Raw genomic sequence first — 19,657 nt, forward strand, 5'->3', positions numbered from 1 at the left:
ACTACCTGCAGCACGACAAACACCAGGACAGAGAGATGGACCGATGGGGGTGAGCTCAGAGGAGGTGGCTGACTCCTGGGGCTGGGCACTCAGGTCTAGAGGGGAGTGGGTGTCAATAGGAGAAGAGAGGGCCAGTCTCTGAGGGCACTTGGCCACAGCATGACAGAGAAAAGTGGGACAGCGGGAAGAGGCCAGGTGGTTCAGCTATGCCACTGAGACAGTAGATTCAAGACAGGGAGTGGAGGAAGATGGGGTAGAGAGATGGTCAGGAGCCAGCTCCTAAAGGGTCTGGATGAGGGAGCAGCCTTGTGTGGGAAAACACAGGAGCTATATGGTCAGGAATGAGTCTCTGAAAAATTCCTTTGGCAGCCATGGTTCACTCCAGGGATGGACTGGAGGGAGACACCAGAGTGGCAGCAAGACCCACAAGAACACTGTGGCATGACTGCCGGAGGAGGTGACAGAACCTGAACCAGGAGGAAGGGGAGATGGGCAGGAAGACACCGATTCAGAACTCTTTAAGAGGCCAATCAGAGAACTCAGTGGCAGACACGGGAACATGGAGCAATCGAGAACACTTCAAGTAACAAACCGCTCCCCCCAAGATGTGACGGGCTTATTTGTTTCACATGCCAAGTCAGGAGATGGCAGGCAGGTTGGAATGAACACAGCTCTGGGATACTATCCCTTCACCTTTCCATTCTGTCATCCTCAGTGACTGGTTCTTTGTCCTTATGCATGTGGCCTCGGGCTCACAAGATAGCTGCTGTGCCTCCAGCCTTCCTTCTAGGCAGGGAAGGAGGCAAGGACCTTTCTGTTGAACAGGCTTTGACTTTTTTTTTTTATGTTATGTTAATCGCCATCATTAGTTTTAGATGTAGTGTTCCATGATTCATTGTTTGTGCGTAACACCCAGTGCTCCATGCAGAGCGTGCCCTCTTTAATACCCATCACCAGGCTAAGCCACCCCCCACCCCCTCCCCTCTAGAACCCTCAGTTTGTTTCTCAGAGTCCATAGTCTCTCATGGTTTGTCTCCCCCTTCGATTCCCCCCCCTTCATTTTTCCCTTCCTGCTATCTTCTTCTCTTTTTTTAACATATAATATATTTGTTTCAGAGGTACAGGTCTGTGATTCAACAGTCTTGCACAATTCACAGTGCTCACCATAGCACATACCCTCCCCAGTGTCTATCACCCAGCCACCCCATCCCTCCCACCCCCCACCACTCCAGCAACCTTCAGTTTGTTTCCTGAGATTAAGAATTCCTCATATCAGTGAGGTCATATGATACATGTCTTTCTCTGATTGACTTATTTCACTCAGAATAATAACCTCCAGTTCACGTCATTGCAAATGGCAAGATCTCATTCCTTTTGATGGCTGTATAATATTCCATTGTATATATATACCACTTCTTCTTTATCCATTCATCTGTCAATGGACATCTTGGCTCTTTCCATAGTTTGGCTATTGTGGACATTGCTGCTATAAACATCGGGGTGCACATACCCCTTCGGATCCCTACATTTGTATCTTTGGGGTAAATACCCAGGAGTGCAATTGCTGGGTCATAGGGTAGCTCTATTTACAACTTTTTGAGGAACCTCCATGCTGTTTTCCAGAGGGGCTGCACCAGCTTGCATTCCCACCAACAGTGTAGGAGGGCTCCCCTTTCTCCACATCCCCGCCAACATCTGTCGTTTCCTGACTTGTTAATTTTAGCCATTCTGACTGGTGTGAGGTGGTATCTCATTGAGGTTTTGATTTGGATTTCCCGGATGCCGAGCGATGTTGAGCACTTTTTCATGTGTCTGTTGGCCATTTGGATATCTTCTTTGGAAAAATATCTGTTCATGTCTTCTGCCCATTTCTTGATTGTATCATTTGTTCTTTGGGTGTTGAGTTTGATAAGTTCTTCATAGATTTTGGATACTAGCCCTTTATATGATGTGTCATTTGCAAATATCTTCTCCCGTTCTCTCGGTTGTCTTTTGGTTTTGTTGACTGTTTCTTTTGCTGTGCAGAAGCTTTTTATCTTGATGAAGTCCCAATAGTTCATTTTTGCCCTTGCTTCCCTTGGAAAAGGCTTTGACTTTTTAATTGGGAAGGGATGCCCTCCTTGATCTCATTGGCCAGGACTGTGTCATAAAGCCACCTGTAACTGCAAGGAAGGCTGAGGGACTTTTGTGGAGTTCATTGGTACCCTGAAAACAATCAGCGTTTGGTTAGAGAGGAGAAACACAGGAGTATTGGCTGGGTACCTAGCAGTGTCTGCCCCTGGGGGAGGTGGCAGGTGGGGGGTGTCTAGGGGACACTGCAGGTTTGACAAGCCCAGCTTAGAGGCATAAACAGTTTGAGATGCCCGCTGGCCTCCAGAGAAGATGGGCAATCGGATACACCCTCCTGAAGCTTCAGTGAGGACAGTCTCCTGAAGCAATAGATTTGGAGTCACCAGCTCATGATGAAGGAGGGCCTTCCCAGCGCATTCCATGACTCTGCTCTAGAGAAACCATGCATCCTCCAGAACGACCAAAGTAAGAATGGTAGTGTTGTATCAGGCTTCCAGAGGAAGGAATCTCATCGCCTTGGTTCTAGGGTGGTTTCTGTGTATGAACCTTGACCCACCATGAGGTTATCATCTTGGGGAAGAGCTCGCCTCCTTCCTGGTTGCCTCCAGTGGTTCACACAGAGCAGGGCACATCAAGGACATGAGATAAACACTGGAGGCCGACAGGCTGGGGGACAGGACCTCCGCCACCCCGGGACTCAAACAAAGTGTTTCCTTGAGCAAGACTTAATGTCCGTCTTTGTCACTGTGTGTTGACCTTGGCTGGCTGGGACAGGGGATCTTCCCCCATCTCCCGCCGCAGCCGGGGTCCTCATCTGTAATCAGCATTGTCAGGAAGGCCACTTCTTTGCTTGGTAATTATCCTCTCTAATCATGCTGAGAAGGCCCCTTCCTCAGTGATTTGCTCGTCCGCAGCCTGAGCTGGGCCGGGGATGCCGCTGGGAGCAGCCTGCCCCGTCTGCCAACAGGCCTGCAGGGGCCCCTCCCAGGAGCCCGGCCTGAGAGCAGGCCAGGCAGGCTGTCTTGACTGCCTTGCCCCTCTCCGGCCTCATGGACCACAAACGGCTTCTGAAGGAGCTTTTCTTAAAGCAAGGTGTTTCTCCGCTCCTCAGCAGTCCTGCCTCGAAACCTCTTCCTCCCTCCTGATGTTGGTGGTCAGGCTGCCCCAAGTCCCTCCCCCTGCCTCCTCTACAAACTCCCCCAGGTGCCCTCATTCGTTCCCTGGCCCCAGTCTCCACCTCAGTGCCCCTCAGCCTCGACCTCTCTCCTGAGCTCCGGGCTCCCCAGCGAGAGCCTGAACCCCCACAGGCCTCTTCAACTGGCCCCCTCCTCTTGCCCAGGCTTGCCTCCTCTTCCACTTGTGTGGGATGGAACCTCCCTGCATCAACTCCTGGAGATGCCTGTCACCTCGACAGGCTCAGCAGAGACTCCTTCTCCCATGTGAAGCCAGAGTGCTAGCTCCTTTTTGTCTGCAGAGCCTTGACCACACAACCACGATAGCCCCTATTGTGGTCCTTTTTTGCCCAATTTCCCCCAAACTGTGAGTGCCTCAGGGATAGGAACCACACCTGAATCTTCTCTGTAATCTCAGGGACTGTGTGGGAGATAGCTGGTTAGTGAATGAATGAATGAGCAAGTGAATAAATGCTCAGGAGACTGGATCTGTACAGACTCAGATGTATCCTCAACCACACAGGCTGAGGAAGACAGCACACTGTCTATACCATCTCCCGTGGTGGGGCAAGTTCTGGGGTGAGGGGGGTCAGATGACTATTCCTTCTGGAACATAAGAAACAGCCCCACATGCATATGTTCCCTGGTCACACACTGACCCTCTTGAGGTGAGTAAAGTAAGGGTTTCCCAAGACTCACACACACACTCACACTCACAAACACACACACACAAACACCCATTTGTAGCCTCCATCCAGTCACATTCCCTGGTCTCATGGCCCCTTCTGGAAGACACCATAATGCAGTGCACATTCACTGGTTTGAGCTCCTAGAACCCATTCCCCATCTCCTTGGAAGCCATGCCCAAATTTGCATTCAGGAGTCCACCCTCCTCCATTTGACCCAGCCCCACCTCCGGCTCAAGGCCTTGTAACTTTGGGGCCAATCAGAAGCCCCACCCCCAGCCACAGAAACTAACTCAGCCCTGGGGGCTCAGGCCAATGAGACAAAGATTTGCTGAGGGGCTTCTGGGAAGGAAGACTCGTGTCACTCTGCGGAGGTCTTTTCTGTACAGTGCAGTGCACAGACATCAAACCTGAAACTGTTGGGAACCCTGTCCAAAGATGAAGCCAATACCCAGGGAAGAGGGTACCCAAGAGCATCATGGAAGGTCTGAGCTATAGCCCGAGTGCCCACCTACTTTAGATGCCAAGAATGCCCAGCCAAGGCTTGCTGAGCAAATGAGCCCAAGGTTTGGTCACAATGTCCCAGTTCAGACCTGGTGTTTAGGAGTGGGTGAGACTAGAGGTGTGAATACTTAAATTCCCAGAGGCAGAAACACGGGTGTCAGGGCCAGGGGGACCAAGAGAAGCAATGCCAGTGTGGTCTCCAAATCCAACCAAAGATGAGGAACAAGAGGCCGGCCAGAGCTGGCCAGTGTCTGAGTCGCTGTGGAAGGGCTTGGGAGCTGGCAGGAGGGAGGGGAGACCAGGGGGAGTTCCCAGAGATGGGCTGGGGCCTTCTGAAATAGTCTGGTCACTGTTTGTGCAGAGTCTGTGGCCTTGGGCAAGGAGAGGGAGGGGCCATTAGCACTGACAAGGTATGTGCTGCTCGCCTCTCTCAGACAGACACAAACCTGGTAGTGTCCCAGCTCCCAGACACTCGGCCCAGTTCAGGCTTCAGGCCAACTGCCTACCCACTTGGGCAGGGGGTACTGCACCCAGCTCCAGCAGCTATGAGCTGTTAGTGTGGGAAGAGTGGACGAACGAATGAAAAGCTAAAGCTTCCGAAACAGGGGTAACTGGAAATGAGCTCCGTGTGCCTCTCCGGACTCACGGAAACCACGGCGGTCAGGCCAACAGTATCGGCCACAGACAAGGCAGGGCCACGGCAGTGACTACCCTGCCACCTGAAGCAAAGCTCAGGGGTTTTACCCAAAAATAAAGCTAAGATTCTGACGTTTGTCTCCTTCACCGGCTTTTCACCACTATCCAGAGTTATGTAGACAGAAGTCCCTTCCAGGGCGCCTGGGTGGCTCAGTTGGTTAAGCGACTGCCTTCGGCTCAGGTCATGATCCTGGAGTCCCGGGATTGAGTCCCGCATCGGGCTCCCTGCTCAGCAGGGAGTCTGCTTCTCCCTCTGACCTTCCTCCTTCTCATGCTCTCTGTCTCTCATTCTCTCTCTCTCAAATAAATAAATAAAATCTTTAAAAAAAAAAAAAAAAGAAGAAGTCCCTTCCACCTGGAAGTCCAGCTGGTCCCTGGGCCCACGAGCACAGCTCTGGACCTGGGCCAGCCCTATGTGTGTCACAGGCTTGCTCACAGCAGCCCAAGCTCACTGAGGAGCTGAAGAACTGGGCTGCGTGCAGTGGGGACCTTCTTGCTGGAAAGCGAGGCAGGCGGCATGAAGAGGGAGAAGCTGGGCCATCTGGGCTTGTCCTTCCTGGCGCCAGGCTCAGGCCTTCCCCCATGCACCCGAGGCCAGCTGTGCAGGTTCAGAACCCTGTACCACTACTTACCAGCAAGCCACCAACCCTCCTTGGGCCTCAGTTTCTTCATCTGGGAAATGGAGTCCTGGCACCTGACCCTGGAATTCTCACACATATCAAATAATGTCACTTAGGGCGGCACCTAGCTGGCTCTTCAAGCACCTTCCCTGCCCGCCTCTCAGCCCCCATCACCTGCACCCCACCAACCACCAGTCAAAAGACCAGGGGGCAGGGGCTGAAGCTGTCAGTGGGGCCGGAGGAACTCAAATGGAGGTGGCATGCATGCCGCAGCTGGTGGGGGAACTGCGAGAATGGAGCCTCTTGACCAGCAAAACTTGCCCTGGCAGAGGGTTGAGGGAGCGGACTGTCTCGGGAGAAAATCATTGATAATCACAGTGTCATCACACTGCAGACAGAAACGGAGCGAGGACAAATAAATGGACATAGGTTTTCTGAGTGTCTTTGTCAGTTTGTTTCATTTTGTTTGGAACACTAAGATTTATTTTCAAACAGCACACAGACGGTCTGCGGGGCAGGGTCAGGCCGGGCTGATGTCTGGGCCCTGAGGTCTCTGGAGAGACCCAACCCCACCCACAGCAGCTGCCAGAAAAAAGAGGACCCTTGCCCAGGCTGCTCGGCCGAAGCTTCAGGCAAGCGTGGTGGCTCGGCAGCCCCCAGGCCCCGCCCTGCAGCCAGGCACACATGCAGGCGCAGTTGGGGGGGTGGCCGGGAACTAACTAGGGGACACAGCAGCTTCAGGAACACTGGTGATTCCACTGGACTTGCCGAAAACAGGCTCTTTGGAAAACAACCTAATCTTTGGGAGAATACCTCTTGGCTTAGGTCTCTCCTCTCAGTTTCCCTTTGCTTTTCAGAAGTTTAAAAACAAAATCAAAAAAAAAAAAAAAACACACATTTTTCGGGAAAAGGTGTTCTTCACACGCCCAGAGAGCCACACCAGCCGCTCACTGAACCCGCTCGGTGAAGTTCTCGGGGAAGACGCCCCGGCATTTCTCCAGCTCCTTGTGCTGGTTCCAGTCACTCTCCTTCACGCCCATGAGCCAGCCTTCATCCTGAGAGTGAAACGGAGCACCCAGGTCACATGGGGTTGGGGACAGAGGGCACTCAAACCCTGCAGGGCATGGATCTCACTGGAGATCTGCTGGGAGGATGTCCCCTCCTTCTTCCTGATCATTTCCTCCAGCCTATCATACCCACCTGAAAGAATGCCTCCTCCAGGCAGCATTCCCTGCTACCCCAGACCCAATCCCACCCAAGCTAGGAGCCATCTGCCCTTTAGCAGGTGGCTTTAACTCTGGCATTTGGGTGAGTCCTCCTCTCTCTAGAAAGGCAGCCTGATGGCTGCACTGGTCTGAATGTGTCTAAACGCCCTCAATCCCAGGCCAAGGAGTTTCCCACTGTCTGGTACCCACAGAGCACACATTTGCTTTCATATTGACCCCTCACAGGGACCACCTACCCAAGCCCTGACAAGTTCCCTAGCCCCAGACCCTGATCCCTGGGCCTGTAGGGGCCATCCATCCCTGCCCAGGGTGGAGGCCATCACTGAACATGCTAAGCCTGGGATCTCCCTAGGTCTTCATTATGTCATTGCCTGTCACAGAGCCTATGTATGTCCTCTCTGACCCATGTCCACCCACCTACATGACCCCCACTGTGGGCCGGGAGCCAGGATTCTGCTTCTTAAAATCCCACCCAGTCCAGAGTTGGCCCAGGGAGGACATGAGTGGAGACCCCGGGGGTTGAGGGGAATTGGCAGATTTAGCACTGGGCCCAGGAAATCCTTGTTACTCAAACCTCCCAGCCCTTGTGGCCTCAGTCAGTACCTGCTGCCCTCAAGTCCCAGCTCACTGAGCCCCACAGTGAGGTTCCTGCTGAGAAGCCACAGCGACCCGAAGCAAGCAGCCTGTCCGAATTTAGGAGGGAGTCCCTGCTCTGTGCCAGCCCCAGTCTCCACTGGGAGCTCACTCTGAGATTGACTAACAAGGAGAAGCCACAGCAGAGGGAGGGTCTGGGAGGTATTTGGCCTGGGAAACAGTTGGGGACACAGCTGGGGCTGTTCAGGGGTCCTGCAGGAAACCACACACTGCCCCTGTGGGCAGGGGGCAAAGCCAGCCTGGAGGAGGCAGCCCAAAGTGGGGCTGCCGAGCGGGCACCTCACCAGCTCACTGCCGGGCAGGAGGGCTCAGTGAGAGGTGGCTCAGGGATCCTGTCCTAGGAAGGGAAGGAGACCTTGAGGGGTAGGGGAGGAGGAGGGGAGAAAGACACCTAGATGCAAAAAAAACTGAGACAAAGGCAGAGCCAAGGAAGGAGGAAGCAAGAAGGAAAGCTGACAGTCCGAAGAGACAGACAGAGGGTCCACGGAGACGGGCGGGGGGAGGCAGAGAGACCCAGGGAAATGTGACACCACGGGAGAAGGGGCCAAAGGGAAGGGAGAGAAATGGGGGAGAGGCAAAGGGAGGGGAAAATGAGTAAGGGGAGAAGAGAAAAGGAAAGAGGAGGAGGAGGGGTGAGCCGCCACGTGCTGGGCCTGTGGGTCTGCAGCTGGTCGGTCTCTGCTGCCCCCTGCTGGCCACTCCCGCCCCAGCCGGTCGGGGCCCTCACCTGCTCCTCCGGGTTCTGGAAGGGGATCACCAGCACCACGTCACCAGCCTTCAGTTGCAGCTCGTCCGTGTCAGTGGCCACGTAGTCGTGCTGGGCCTGTACCTGCAGAGGTTGGGCGAGAGCTCAACACCCCTTTCCTCCGAGGCCTTTGGTCCCACCTGCAACCTAGCGCAGTGCACCAGGCCTCGTGGTGGCTTCAGTGTGCCCTGGAAACATGGTGACCAGGAGCATGCAAAAGCGGCAGGACCAGGGCTCAAGATACCACCTTGACAACTGGGTAGCAGGGGTAGTGGGGGCAGGGGGGCTTTGGGCACACCCACATAGCCTCCCAGCTCAGTGTCCTCATCTGTAAAAGGGCACTGTCGGGTCAGATGGAGGCTGTGGGGTCAGCTGGCCTGGGCTTACCTTGAACATGAACCCCGGGGGCAGGTCCAAGCGTCCCACCCCGCTGCCACCCTCCACGGTGCCGTTCACAGTTGCTGAGAAGGTCTCTACCACCACCGCAGGGAGAGAGCTCTGGGGGGGGAGGGGAGGAAGCACAGTCAGCATGTGGGGAGCTGGTCGCGGGAGGGCAGGGACCACAGGGGCAAGGGAAGGGGAGGGTCTCTGTGACTGATGCCAGACTGGTGAGCCTCCGGGTTCCTCGACAGGAACTGTGACCTGGACCAGCACAGAGCAAGGAGCACAGGCAAGACACGGGGCTGGGGAGCCACGAGCGGGAGGGTAGGTGGACAGCAGGAAATAAAAGACAGGGCCTTGGTCCCTGTCATCTTACGGACGCCGCTTCACTTGCTGCTGTCTCCCCGGGCTCTTGGGCTCCAGCCGCAGGGTGGGTCCCACCCGCCACCTCCGAGGCCTCCGCTGGCTGCAACATAAATGCCAGCATGGGGTCAGACACAGGACAGACGCTGTAACCAGGACAAGGAAAGGGGCCATGGAGGGCAGCACCCCGAGTGGTGTCTAGAGCTCGCCAGTGCCTCTGTGTGGTACAGGGAGCCCCTGGAGGAAAGGCCAGGTCCCTGCCATGGGAAGCAGCTGGAGAAGGTGCTGGCAGCACAGAGATGCCAAGTGATGGGCCGCACAGGCCCCTGGATGCCACCAAGACCCCCCCCTCACAGGCCCTGCCCTCTATGCCCAAGACCTGGCCAAGCCTCAGCTTCTTCCCACCTGACTGGCCTGGTGGCTGAGCCAGCAGCCAGCACCTGTCCCAGCCCGAACAACGCAGGGCAGGCCAAGCAGCCCTTGCCTGGCCCTGGACACCGGCTCCCCGAGGAGGGGGCAGCACCGTGCTGGGCACCATGGTGGGGGCCCGGCCAAGGCAGAGTGGACACTGCCCAGCCTCCGTCAGGCTGACCTGGGCCAACACTCACACTCAGCCACTTCCGAGCTCTGGGATCAATCACTCAAGCTTCCTAGCCCCCACTTCCTCATCTGTAAAAGGAGGAAATGTCTAGGTTAGGGTGAAAATTAAATGAGAAAATCCTGGAAAGTGCCTGCTATAAATCAGTGGATGCTCTGACCACTCCTCCCTCTCTCTGTGGAAGGCCTGAGCTGGGAGGCTGGGGCTGGCGAGAAGGAGAAGGGCCCATGTGGCCTGAATCACTGCAAGCAGGAGTGACAGGCCCCATCCAGGGGCCTCTTGGCTCATGGCCCTGGCCTCACCCTCAGGCCCACAGTGGCCTTGTCCATCCTGTGCCCCTCCTCCAGGCTCTTCCTCGCGGCCACACCCCCAGAGACTGGGGTAAGGTGGGGGCTGGCGGGTGGACACTTACTTGGGCAGGCCCCGGCTCGGCCGTCTGGCTGGGCCAGGCCACAGCAAAGGTGCCCTCGGCAGCGCTGGGCTCCCTGGAAGGCAGGCTGCCAGCTGGACTCTCTGTGGGCTAGTGACGGGCCACCAGGGAGAACAGGGCAGGAGGGGTGGGAGACCAGGGAGGAGAGGGTGTTGGGCAAGGGCACGAGACAAGAGAAGAGAGTCGTGAGCAGCCCAGTGTTGGCAGAAGGGAGACTGGGTACCTGCGGCAGGCAGCCTGGCCCAACGGGGGGCAGACATGGAACCCCTAAAGGGAAAACCACTCCCACCTCCTTGCTCCTAGCACTGCCAAGGGGATGAGCAGGTGCAAATGAGCCTCACCCAGCTCAGCACCCACCCAAATCCACTCATCAGGATGGCTGCCCGCACCAGGCTCTCTCTGGCCTCCTCCAGAGCAAGGCTATCCGGAGCCTTCAAGCTCCTGGGAGAATATGCTACCAGCACTCCCACGCCAGCTGCTCCTGCTCCTGCTCCTGCAGAAGCTGCATCGTGGCTGCTGACGAAGTCCCATGCCCCCCTGAGCCTCATGCCCGAGCCACCCAGTGAGGATGACACCGGCCCAGCAGGACGGCTCACATAAGGACACCTGGCCTCACCCTGCTTCTCCTGCGTCTCAAGCCACCCTCCTTCTCTCCCCTGTCCCAACAGCTCCCTGATGCCGCCGCCCTGTAGGGCCCCCACGGACAGACAACTCCTCAAGGACAAAGACCCGCCACCCCAAGGCCCCCCTCATGGGCCTCAGCCCAGCATGAGGGCACCACATCCATCCCAGGCGACCACTCACAGACCCTGACTACTGAGCCGAACCACAGAGGACCCTCTTCTCTGACTAAACTGAGGAGCCCCTTCCCCATGGGGTCTGGCTGAGGGGCAGTTTCTCCGCAGATGGGAAGCAGTGGGGCCGCTGGAGACAAGCAGTGATGGCCGGCTCCCTGTGCACATGAGCACCGGGCCCTGCGTGCCCATGCATGCCCCTGTGAACGGGCTAGGTGCAGGACCGGGCAGGGTGGGCCGGGCGCACACGGAGGAGCGGCTCCCCCCGGGGGTGGGCACAGAGCAAACACGGCTTACCTCCCAGAGGTCCCACGGAATTGACTAAGCGCAGCAGAGAGGGAGAAGGACAGAGTTAGTACAGAGGTTCGTGATGGGGGGTGGGCAAGCAGTCCCCAGTGACCCCCCCACCCCAGGTCCTTAGAGTCCAGCAGGCACAGGGCAGCACGGAGCCAGGCTCCAAGGTCTCCAGAGAGCCAAGTCCTGGACGCCTGCCAGGGGGCTGAGACCCCAGGCCAGGCAGTGCCCAGACACGGAGCTGCTGCCAGGAGACGGGCAGGATGCTGCCAGGGGCCATAAGTTACCAAGTGAGTGTTCAGCTGACCCTCCTTCTGAGGGTCTTCCCCCTGACCTGTGTCTGCCCTTCCCGTCCTCATGTTCAGGGCTGGAGGAGGTGACAAGAGCTGGGGGCCAGGGGAAGGTCAGTGAGTGGGAGGAGAGCCTGTTGACCCTAGACCCCAAAGGCCTGGCTCAGATGGGCACACGTGGCCAGACATGAGCCCACGACCCGGTGCCCCAGAGACCCATGGGCCCGCAGGTGCTGGTGGACTCAGACCAACCTGACCAGAGGGCGTGGGCGCCTTCACAGGGCTCGCCACAGGCGGGAGGGGGTCAAAGTCCAGGTCCAGCAGACTGGCCTGCTCCGAGAAAGGCCCCGGGGCCTCAAACTTGGCAGCGTGGCAGAGGAGGACGGCAGTTAGTGACAGGCCAGGAGCATTCCACAGGGTGCCCACGGCAGGCGCACACGCTCACAGACACGTCCGCCTCACACACAAAGACGGCACTCGCCACCCACCTCAGACAGCAGCAACAGACCCAGCGGGCAACAGCCACCAGCTCAGCACCACCCCCAGCTCTGCCGTCAGTCTCCGTCCCGCAGGCCGAGACCGTCTCCCGGGGCCTGCTCCTCCTCCCTGCCCCCCCAGCCCGCGCCCACGGGCTCTCCCAGCGTCCCCACCCGCCCTCCCCAGAAGCAGTACAGTCCCCCACCCGGGCTGGACAAGACCACACACGCCCCCTCTAACTGAGAGGGCCCCTAGGACAGGCACTGGCCTCCCCTCGCTGCCCCATTCAGACAGGTCACCTGTGGCGACACCCACCCAGCAGCCAGCCCCACAGAATGAGGACAGGGCTGAGCCCTGGGCACACTGCCTAGGAGCCCAATCTTAAGTGCGGGTTCCCCAACACTGGGGGCAGCTGTGCTCAACCTGCAGGTGCTACCCCAGCCACGCCCAGAGATTCCCATTCAGTGGGCCCGAGCGCAGCCCAGGAAAATGCTTGTACCAGGCATGGCCCCAGGAGACTGTGTTCACACTGTGAGAAGCCAGCCCCACGGTAAGCTGGGCAGGATGATCGAGGGAGAGCTGCTCTTGAGGGGGATGGGCTGGGTGAGCACCAGCGCTCAGAGGACACACTGTCCTCTGAGGAGGCGGGGCCTGCTCAGTGGCACCTCCAGCTCATACACAGGGTTTCCCTTTGGGGGCCAGGGAGCACTTTGCCCGAGAGAAAAGGACCCTGGCTTGGCCCTGGGTCCTCCTGCCCTACTTCAGGGTGCTAGGAGGGCCATAGCCCAGCAGCCCAGGCCAGCCCAGCTTCCCACGTCTACTCGCTCTTGATGGTGCCCAGTGCTGACAGGAGCACCCTCCCCACCTGTGTCCACCTGAGGTCTTCCAGCAAGAAGGACCCAAGGTTTGGGTCCTGGGGAGACAGTCTCCCCAGGAAGGCCTTTACAGCTGAGCTGTGGCCCAGCAGGAGAGACCCAAGACTCTCAGTTCTGAGAACACAAGGCACCAGCTGTCCCACAGCTCGGAGGACCAGGCATCCAGTCTGGGCCAAGCTACAGACCTCAGAGGGCCCAGGCCGAGTGGTCTCACTTCCCGGACATGGGTCCCCACCCCCAAGCCCCTGCCCTAGGCTCACCCCCAGCCACTAACTTTCCTTAGGTTGGTCCCTGTCTAATGAGCCAGGCACGGGGCCGCGGCGGGGAGGGGGGCGGTCACTGCTCTGTCCCCATAACCCTGCCCTCTCTGAGCGAGGGAGTGCTCAAGACTCCATGAGTACATGGCTTTTAGGTGCCCTCCCGCCGGCTGGCAGCAGCAGTTCCCTCCGCCAGTAGCCCCACCACCAGCCCCTTGTCAGAAGTCCATCAAGCCCTGACAGCTGCCCTCTCACGCTCCAAGGGGACAGCGCCACCCGGCCAAAGGGCAGACCACGTCCTCCTGCCCTGCCGCCCAGCCGGCCAGCCTCCCCACCACGCAGGATCAGAACTGTCCTTCGGGGCAGGGACGCAGGCTACTCACCTGAGCCCTGAAGAGCAGCCCTGTTAGCACAGCATCACGGACAGCCCACCCCAGCCCCGGGCAGCAGCACCCACGGTGGACACGTCCCACCCTCGGGGCAGAGACCTGGCCCCCCGGAGTGGGCAGACGGGGTGGCAAGGCAGGCATGCAGCAAGCACGAGCACGGAAAGGCCGACACGCTCGGTGCAGGCAGTCTGGCTGCAGGGCAGACCCGTGGGTTCCTCACCTGTTAAATGGGGCAACAACCCTTCCCGGAGCATAGTTGAAACCCAACAAGGTCGCGTAGGCCAGTGGCTGGCGCCATTCCCTACTAAGTGTTTACCAGCGCTCTGCGTCCCCGTCTCCCTTGTGTGCACGGCCAGGGTGGAGACATACTCCAGCTGGAGAGCGTTCCGGCAGCACGCTGCCCCAGACGCCGTGCCAACGGGTTTCCTCACCGCTCAGGAGCACCCCTGGACCAGCCTTGGCCACCTTCTACAGAGAGGAGCTCCCCTGCCTCCCAGGGCCCTGAGCCAGGGGGTCACCCACCTGCCCACCAGCCACCCTGTGGTGAAAGCTCCTACTTCTAACTTGGAGTCCTCCTGCTGGGGCTTGAGGCCTACTCACCCCAGGCCCCTCCTAGCAGAGACCACTGTCCTCAGGTCCCAACTGCCTCTCCCTCCGCACTTGGAACCTCTGGCCCTGCCCCTCCCCTCCAGGCCTCTGAGCTCGGGCAAAGGAGCCTTAAGGGGGCAGAGCCCAGAGGCCCTAGGCAGAGCAACTCTACGGCAGTACTCCGGAGCAAGGGGTGGCCACAGCCTGGGACGAGCCGGCCTGCACCACAAGTGAGGCCCCTAGTGGGAAGGGCCCTGGCTGCAAGGCTTGGAGACGTGGCTTGGAGGGGTGAGCACAGTGTGGCCTCTGTGAGCTGATCTGACAGTGTGCAGCCCACTCCCGTGCCACCACGGGGACCTTCCTGCTCAGCCCTCCTTCTGTCCATCTGTGGGCAGGCATGACATAGCTTCTCGGGGCACTAACAAGCAGCAGCCCTGCTCTGTGACCCAAGCACGGTCCCAGCGCCAAAGCCAGTCAGCAGCTCTGGGAGCTCAAGTCTAGATGCCTTGGCCGGACATTCCAGAGTCTTCCCAACTATGTTCCCACTGTCTCCTCCTACTGCCCCACTGCAGCACTCTGCAGACACACTGAACTCCCAGAAGTCACCCCTCCTGGCCTATACACATGCTGCTATCTCTGGCTAAAGCGATGCGTCTGCTTGCAGCCACCTGGCAAATGTCACCTGCTCCAGGAAGCCTTCCCTGACTGGCACGAGTCCTCCCCACTTCCCGCTCTCCCCTCCGGCCATCGCATCAGTGGAGGTACAAGGCCGCTACTGAGCTGACCGGCTCCACGACAACCACCCACCCGTGTCCCTGCGTCTGGCCACAGTACATGCTCAGAGATGGATGAGGGAGGATGGATGGAGGGATGGATGAATGAGCAAGGGGGAGGCTCTGGGCCAACCTCTAGGGCCAGATTCTGGCTCTTGAGGCAGAGGCGCAGGGCATGGGATGAAGGAAGAAGGCCATGCACACCCCGAGAGAGCAAGAGAGAGCTGGGCCGCGGTGGCCGCGGCTGACCTGGGAGGGGGTGGTCACGCTGATCTCAGGGACAAACGTGTCATCAAACAGGCTGAGGATCTGCTCTTGCTTGACCTCCTTGGACGGGGTGTGTTTGGGAGGCGGAGGGACTGGTGGCCCTTTCCGGAGCTGTGGGTCGGCGGGTGAGGGGCCACACAGGGAGGCCCAGCGGAGCGTGGGGGTGGGGCAGACAGAGACAAAGCCACGGTTAGTCACACCCTAGGCCGTGGCTGCACCCAGGCAACTGAAGAAGATGAAGCAAGAGGAATCACTGCTGCCCAAGGCACAGACACCAGGACTACAGGACCACCCCCAGAGGGAGACTGAGGCAGGAGGCCCAGAAATGCTGTACAGAGAGAGAGAGGATGAGGGGAGGGGATAGAAGGGGGAGAAGTGAAAAGAGAAAGACAGGGAGAGGACAGAAAAGAAGAGGAGAAAAAAGGAAGAGCATGCCGGCCGCCCAGGGGCCACTGGAGGAGGTCTGTGCTGACCCCCAGCTGGGTGAGACACTGCAGAGAGAAGCCGTAGCTGAGAAACAGCCTCCCTCCCAGCCTGGGCTCTGCCCTCCCAGCCTGGGCTCTGCCTTCCCGGGACCCTCCCTGCACCTCCAGCTGGAGGAACTCTGGCTCGCCTATCACCTGGGGGTCCAGCACAGAGCCGGAGCCAGTGCCCGGCGTGGGCCCGGGCAGGACAGCCACACGCCTGCCCACTTGGGGGGCCTCAGGCAAGTCAGGAAACCCCCCAAGCCTGGGTTTCCTCAGATGTCGAGCTGGGGTGGGCATCCGCCTCCCAGAGTGGTTGTGAGGATTTAATGTATGACAGTGTAGAAAGTGCTAGCACAGTGTCGGCCCGGAGCAAGTGCTATTCAAGTGTGGACTCTCGTCACACTCTTCACATCATTATCCGAATCAGCTGCGGGACGGGCGACGGCCCACCACCAAGAGGGCTGCTGCCAGGAGCGGAAGGCTGGGGAAAGGCGGACAGCTCAGACAGAGCCGCAGGCCGGCTCCTGGGGACGGGGCGGAAACCTGGAGAAGCCGGCGAGGGTGCGGGCCGGGCTTCAGGGGGCTTCCAGAAGCTCAGGGCCTGTCCCCTTGGCTACTTCATACTCCCCTCACTGCGCCCTTTCCCTTGCTGACCCTGGAAAGGTCCTGCATGGCCCACGCCAAGGGAGACGGTGAGGAGGAGGGAAAGCAGCCACCTCCGCAGGTCTGGATTGCCCCCGGGGCTAAGGGCCCCGGAGCCTGAACCGAAAGGAAAGGAAGATGGAGGAAGTCAACAGCCCCAAGGGCCAGGGAGAAAGGGAAGGAGAGGGTGCTGCAGGGGGTAGAGGGAGAGACACAGTCACAGGTCTCAAGGCAGAGTCACTGAGGGGAACCCAGGCCAGAGTTGGGGACAGAAGACTGGGAAGCAGGGGCACACGGGTAATGCAGGAGGAAGAAGAGGGCGGAGAACGGACATGGTGCCTACCTGAGATGGGGACTTGGGGAGGGAGGCCCCGGCTGTGGCCGAGCTAGGCGGCTCAGGCTCGTGGTTGACTCTGATCTCTGGGGTGGCGGCAGGGGAGCCATCTGGCGGAGGCGAAGGGCTCTTGTTCCCTTTTGCAGGGGCGTTGTCACTGTGGAGGTAAGACCAGAGAGGAAGGCTGATGGAGGGAGGTCACCGCTTACAAGAGGGAATGTACAAACCCACAGGTGTGCATGGGATGGGATGTGTGCCCCAGAATCCCTGTGTGGAAGTGTGTGTCCATGTGTGTATGCACGTGTGTCCATCAACGTGTGGAAAGGAGGGGGTGTGTGTGTCCACATAGGTTTGCTGCGAAAATGTGATGTCCATGTGTGCATGAGTGGATGTCCCTGTGCTTACATGTGAGAAATGCACGTGCACGTGTATCAGAATGGGGGGGAACGAAGGGGCGTGGGCACAGGGCCTGCCTTGGAGACAGTGACAGCCCCAGGCGGAACTCCAAGCTGGAGGTCTTCGATCCCCAGGGAAGCCACCCCACAGGCCGCTGCCAGGCTCCACCAGGGAGCCCAGCTCCACAGCACAAGAAAGCCAAACATCCTAGAGGCAAATGAGTCTCATCCCACACGTCACGTCACGCAGCAGCCCCTGTGCCCACTCCTCAGCCAGCCCCCAAATGCCTCGTCCGGCCTCCCTGCCTGTCCACCCACTCACACCAAGACACCAACCACTGCCCCGTTCCCAGGGTCCCCACTCCCCACGCATACCGCAGTCACCAGCTCCACACCTTTGCTCCCACAGACCCTTTGGGGGAAAACAAAAGAAGCCAACCAGAGACCACAGGGAGAATGGCTGCTGGGGATGGAGGGGAGGTCTCCCAGCCATATCGTTCGGTATAGAATAGAGAACAAGGGCAAACAGTGTGCATAACCAGCCACTTGGGTGCGAGGGGGCAGGAAATAAAAACGTGTATTTGTTCTTGCATCAGGAAACTCCAGAAGGGCGCTGACGAAGACTAGCCACTGGCCACAGGCAGGCAGCTGTTTGAATTTATATTTAAATTAAGTGAAATTAAAAGTTCAGCTGCTCAGTCACACCGGCCACATTTCAAGTGCTCACCAGCCTCCTGAGGCAAATGTCAGACAGGGCAGCTCTGGAAGGCTACAAAGAAGCTAGCGACCGCATCACCTGGGGGGCGTTTAGATGATGGGACAGGCGACAGGCGTGTGAGGGACATCGTGGTCCCTCCTCATCTCTAGTGAATTTGTGCTTCACGGGAACGTATTTGCCTCCTTACACACACACACACACACACACACAACTTTTAAAAACCAGCACTGTGCTACCAGAGCCCTTCCCCTGGGCCTCGCCAGGCCTCCTTTCTGGCTACATTCCCCGTTAGCCTCCTGGTCTGGGCCACAGCCAGGAGGACACGCTGTGGTACAGAGAAGAATACACTCAGCTGAGCTCAGGCCATCTGCCCCCCTCATTCCCACCTGACAGCCCCTGAGCCCTCTGCCCCCCACAACACACACAGGACACAGCGCAGCCCTGCCGCCCTGCCCTGCTGGCCCCTCCCACCAGCATCCCTGCCCACAGCACCACACACAGGAAGACAGGTTAGAGGTTAGTGGCACCCTCCCAGGGCAGGGTGCTAGGCGCATGCACGGGGACCGGCCGGCCAGGGTGCTGGCCTCAGACATCCCCACAAGGCAGCACTCGGTGCTGGTACCTGTTCTTCTTTCTGAGCAGCCGGGAGAGCAGTTTAGTTTTCTTTCTGTGGGAACGGACGGGACGCGGAGGCCTTCGTTTTGGGCACGAATCAGGTCTGATTTGAGGCTGGACTGTTCCCTTCCCTCATCAGCAACCCCTCTGCTCTGAGGAGTGCCACAGGGCGAAGCCTCCCCTGATACTCAAAGGCCATGCAGAGGGCCTGACCTTGCCCTCAGAGCCCCATAGCCCAGTCCTGAGGACCCCACTGGCCTCGGCCCTGGGATGGAGCTGAAAAAAGGAGCAAAAGGAGCAGGCCCGAAAATGGGCCTAATGAGCTGGGGAGACTGCCGGCCACCCACCCTGCCTGTGGCTCGGCACACAGGGGCTCTGGGGGCCCGCAGTGCCAGGAGGGAGTAGTGGGGGGCAGCTGGCTGGCGTGGGGCCTGGGAAAGGGGGCAACCAGGCCGCAAAATGGGCCACAGTGGTGTAAAGGAGGTTCACAAAGTTCCACTTCCCTCCCTGTCGGCTCAGACCAGCCTTCTCCCCCAGGAAGCACGCATCTGGCAGTTGCACCACCCAGGCTGGGGGGGGGGGGCGCTTACCCGCCCCCCTCACCCGTCCTGACCCTCCCACCATTTCCCAGAGGCCTTTCCTCCCTGCAGGGACCTGGGAATGGCCTTCTGGCCTTTATTCCCCACCCCCGCCTGCCCCCTGTGCACTCCTTGCCTCAGGGCCCCCTGCGGGCCCCTTTCTCTCAGCCGCACATATTCGGTCTTATTTTCGGGGAGAAGAGGAGCAGCAACATTTACTGAATACCTTCTCAGTCCTAGGTGACACCCCAGTTACCCCGGGCACAGATACACTCAGCAGTTTTACAGCGAGGAAAGCGAGGGCCGTCCATGCTCTCCACACCGTGCTGCCACAGGTTCAAGCCAGGAAGGAAGGGAGATCCCAGACTCGCTATTGTTTCCCCTGAGCCACAGCCAGAGGGCAAGGCACGTCCCCCCGCCCTCGCGGTTTCCCCTCAGGAAGCAGGAATCTCCTTGCAGCTGGAGGGGCCCTGCGAGGCCAGGCCAGGCCAAAGACAGGAACCAGGATGCTTTTGTGGGTGTGCAGAATGCCAACTTCCAGGGACTGGGGCTTTCCCAGGAGCAGGAGAGGGGAAAGGAGGAAGGCTCACCTTCCAGGGGGCTCTGCCACCAGCACTGAATCATTTAGTTCCTGGGCCCCTGCTGCTCCGGCCCCCTGTTGGGGGAGCCGGGGGGGGGGACTCGGTGGATGAAGGCCAGAAGGCCATTCCCAGGGCCCTGGAGGGAGGAAAAGGCTTTGGGAAAAGGGGGGAGGGACAG

At 58.9% G+C, this 19,657-nt stretch overlaps 1 protein-coding gene across 11 annotated transcripts in view; it reads right to left on the reverse strand.

Moving 5' to 3' along the window:
* Nucleotides 1-6,187: 6,187 nt before the first annotated feature.
* The window catches only part of BIN1 (bridging integrator 1), a 55,694-nt gene continuing 42,224 nt past the window's right edge, over nt 6,188-19,657 (reverse strand). Inside the window, exons 10-18 of one of the 11 annotated variants that reach the window (XM_035008236.1) lie at nt 16,602-16,749; nt 15,132-15,260; nt 11,776-11,883; nt 11,237-11,260; nt 10,128-10,235; nt 9,131-9,220; nt 8,761-8,871; nt 8,356-8,457; nt 6,188-6,803 (exon numbers count right to left, since the gene is read on the reverse strand). In XM_035008236.1, the coding sequence (XP_034864127.1) occupies nt 6,696-6,803; nt 8,356-8,457; nt 8,761-8,871; nt 9,131-9,220; nt 10,128-10,235; nt 11,237-11,260; nt 11,776-11,883; nt 15,132-15,260; nt 16,602-16,749 (928 nt within the window). In that variant the 3' untranslated portion in view covers nt 6,188-6,695. Of the gene's footprint in view, nt 6,804-8,355; nt 8,458-8,760; nt 8,872-9,130; nt 9,221-10,127; nt 10,236-11,236; nt 11,261-11,775; nt 11,884-15,131; nt 15,261-16,601; nt 16,750-18,327; nt 18,373-19,657 lie in introns of all 11 variants that reach the window. The other 10 variants (XM_035008225.1, XM_035008226.1, XM_035008229.1 and 7 more) reach the window with 10 other exon arrangements.

The sequence above is a fragment of the Mirounga leonina genome, unplaced genomic scaffold, assembly GCF_011800145.1.
Source record: "Mirounga leonina isolate KUSES-001 unplaced genomic scaffold, KU_Mleo_1.0 Mir_151, whole genome shotgun sequence".
NCBI classification, from domain to species: domain Eukaryota; kingdom Metazoa; phylum Chordata; class Mammalia; order Carnivora; family Phocidae; genus Mirounga; species Mirounga leonina.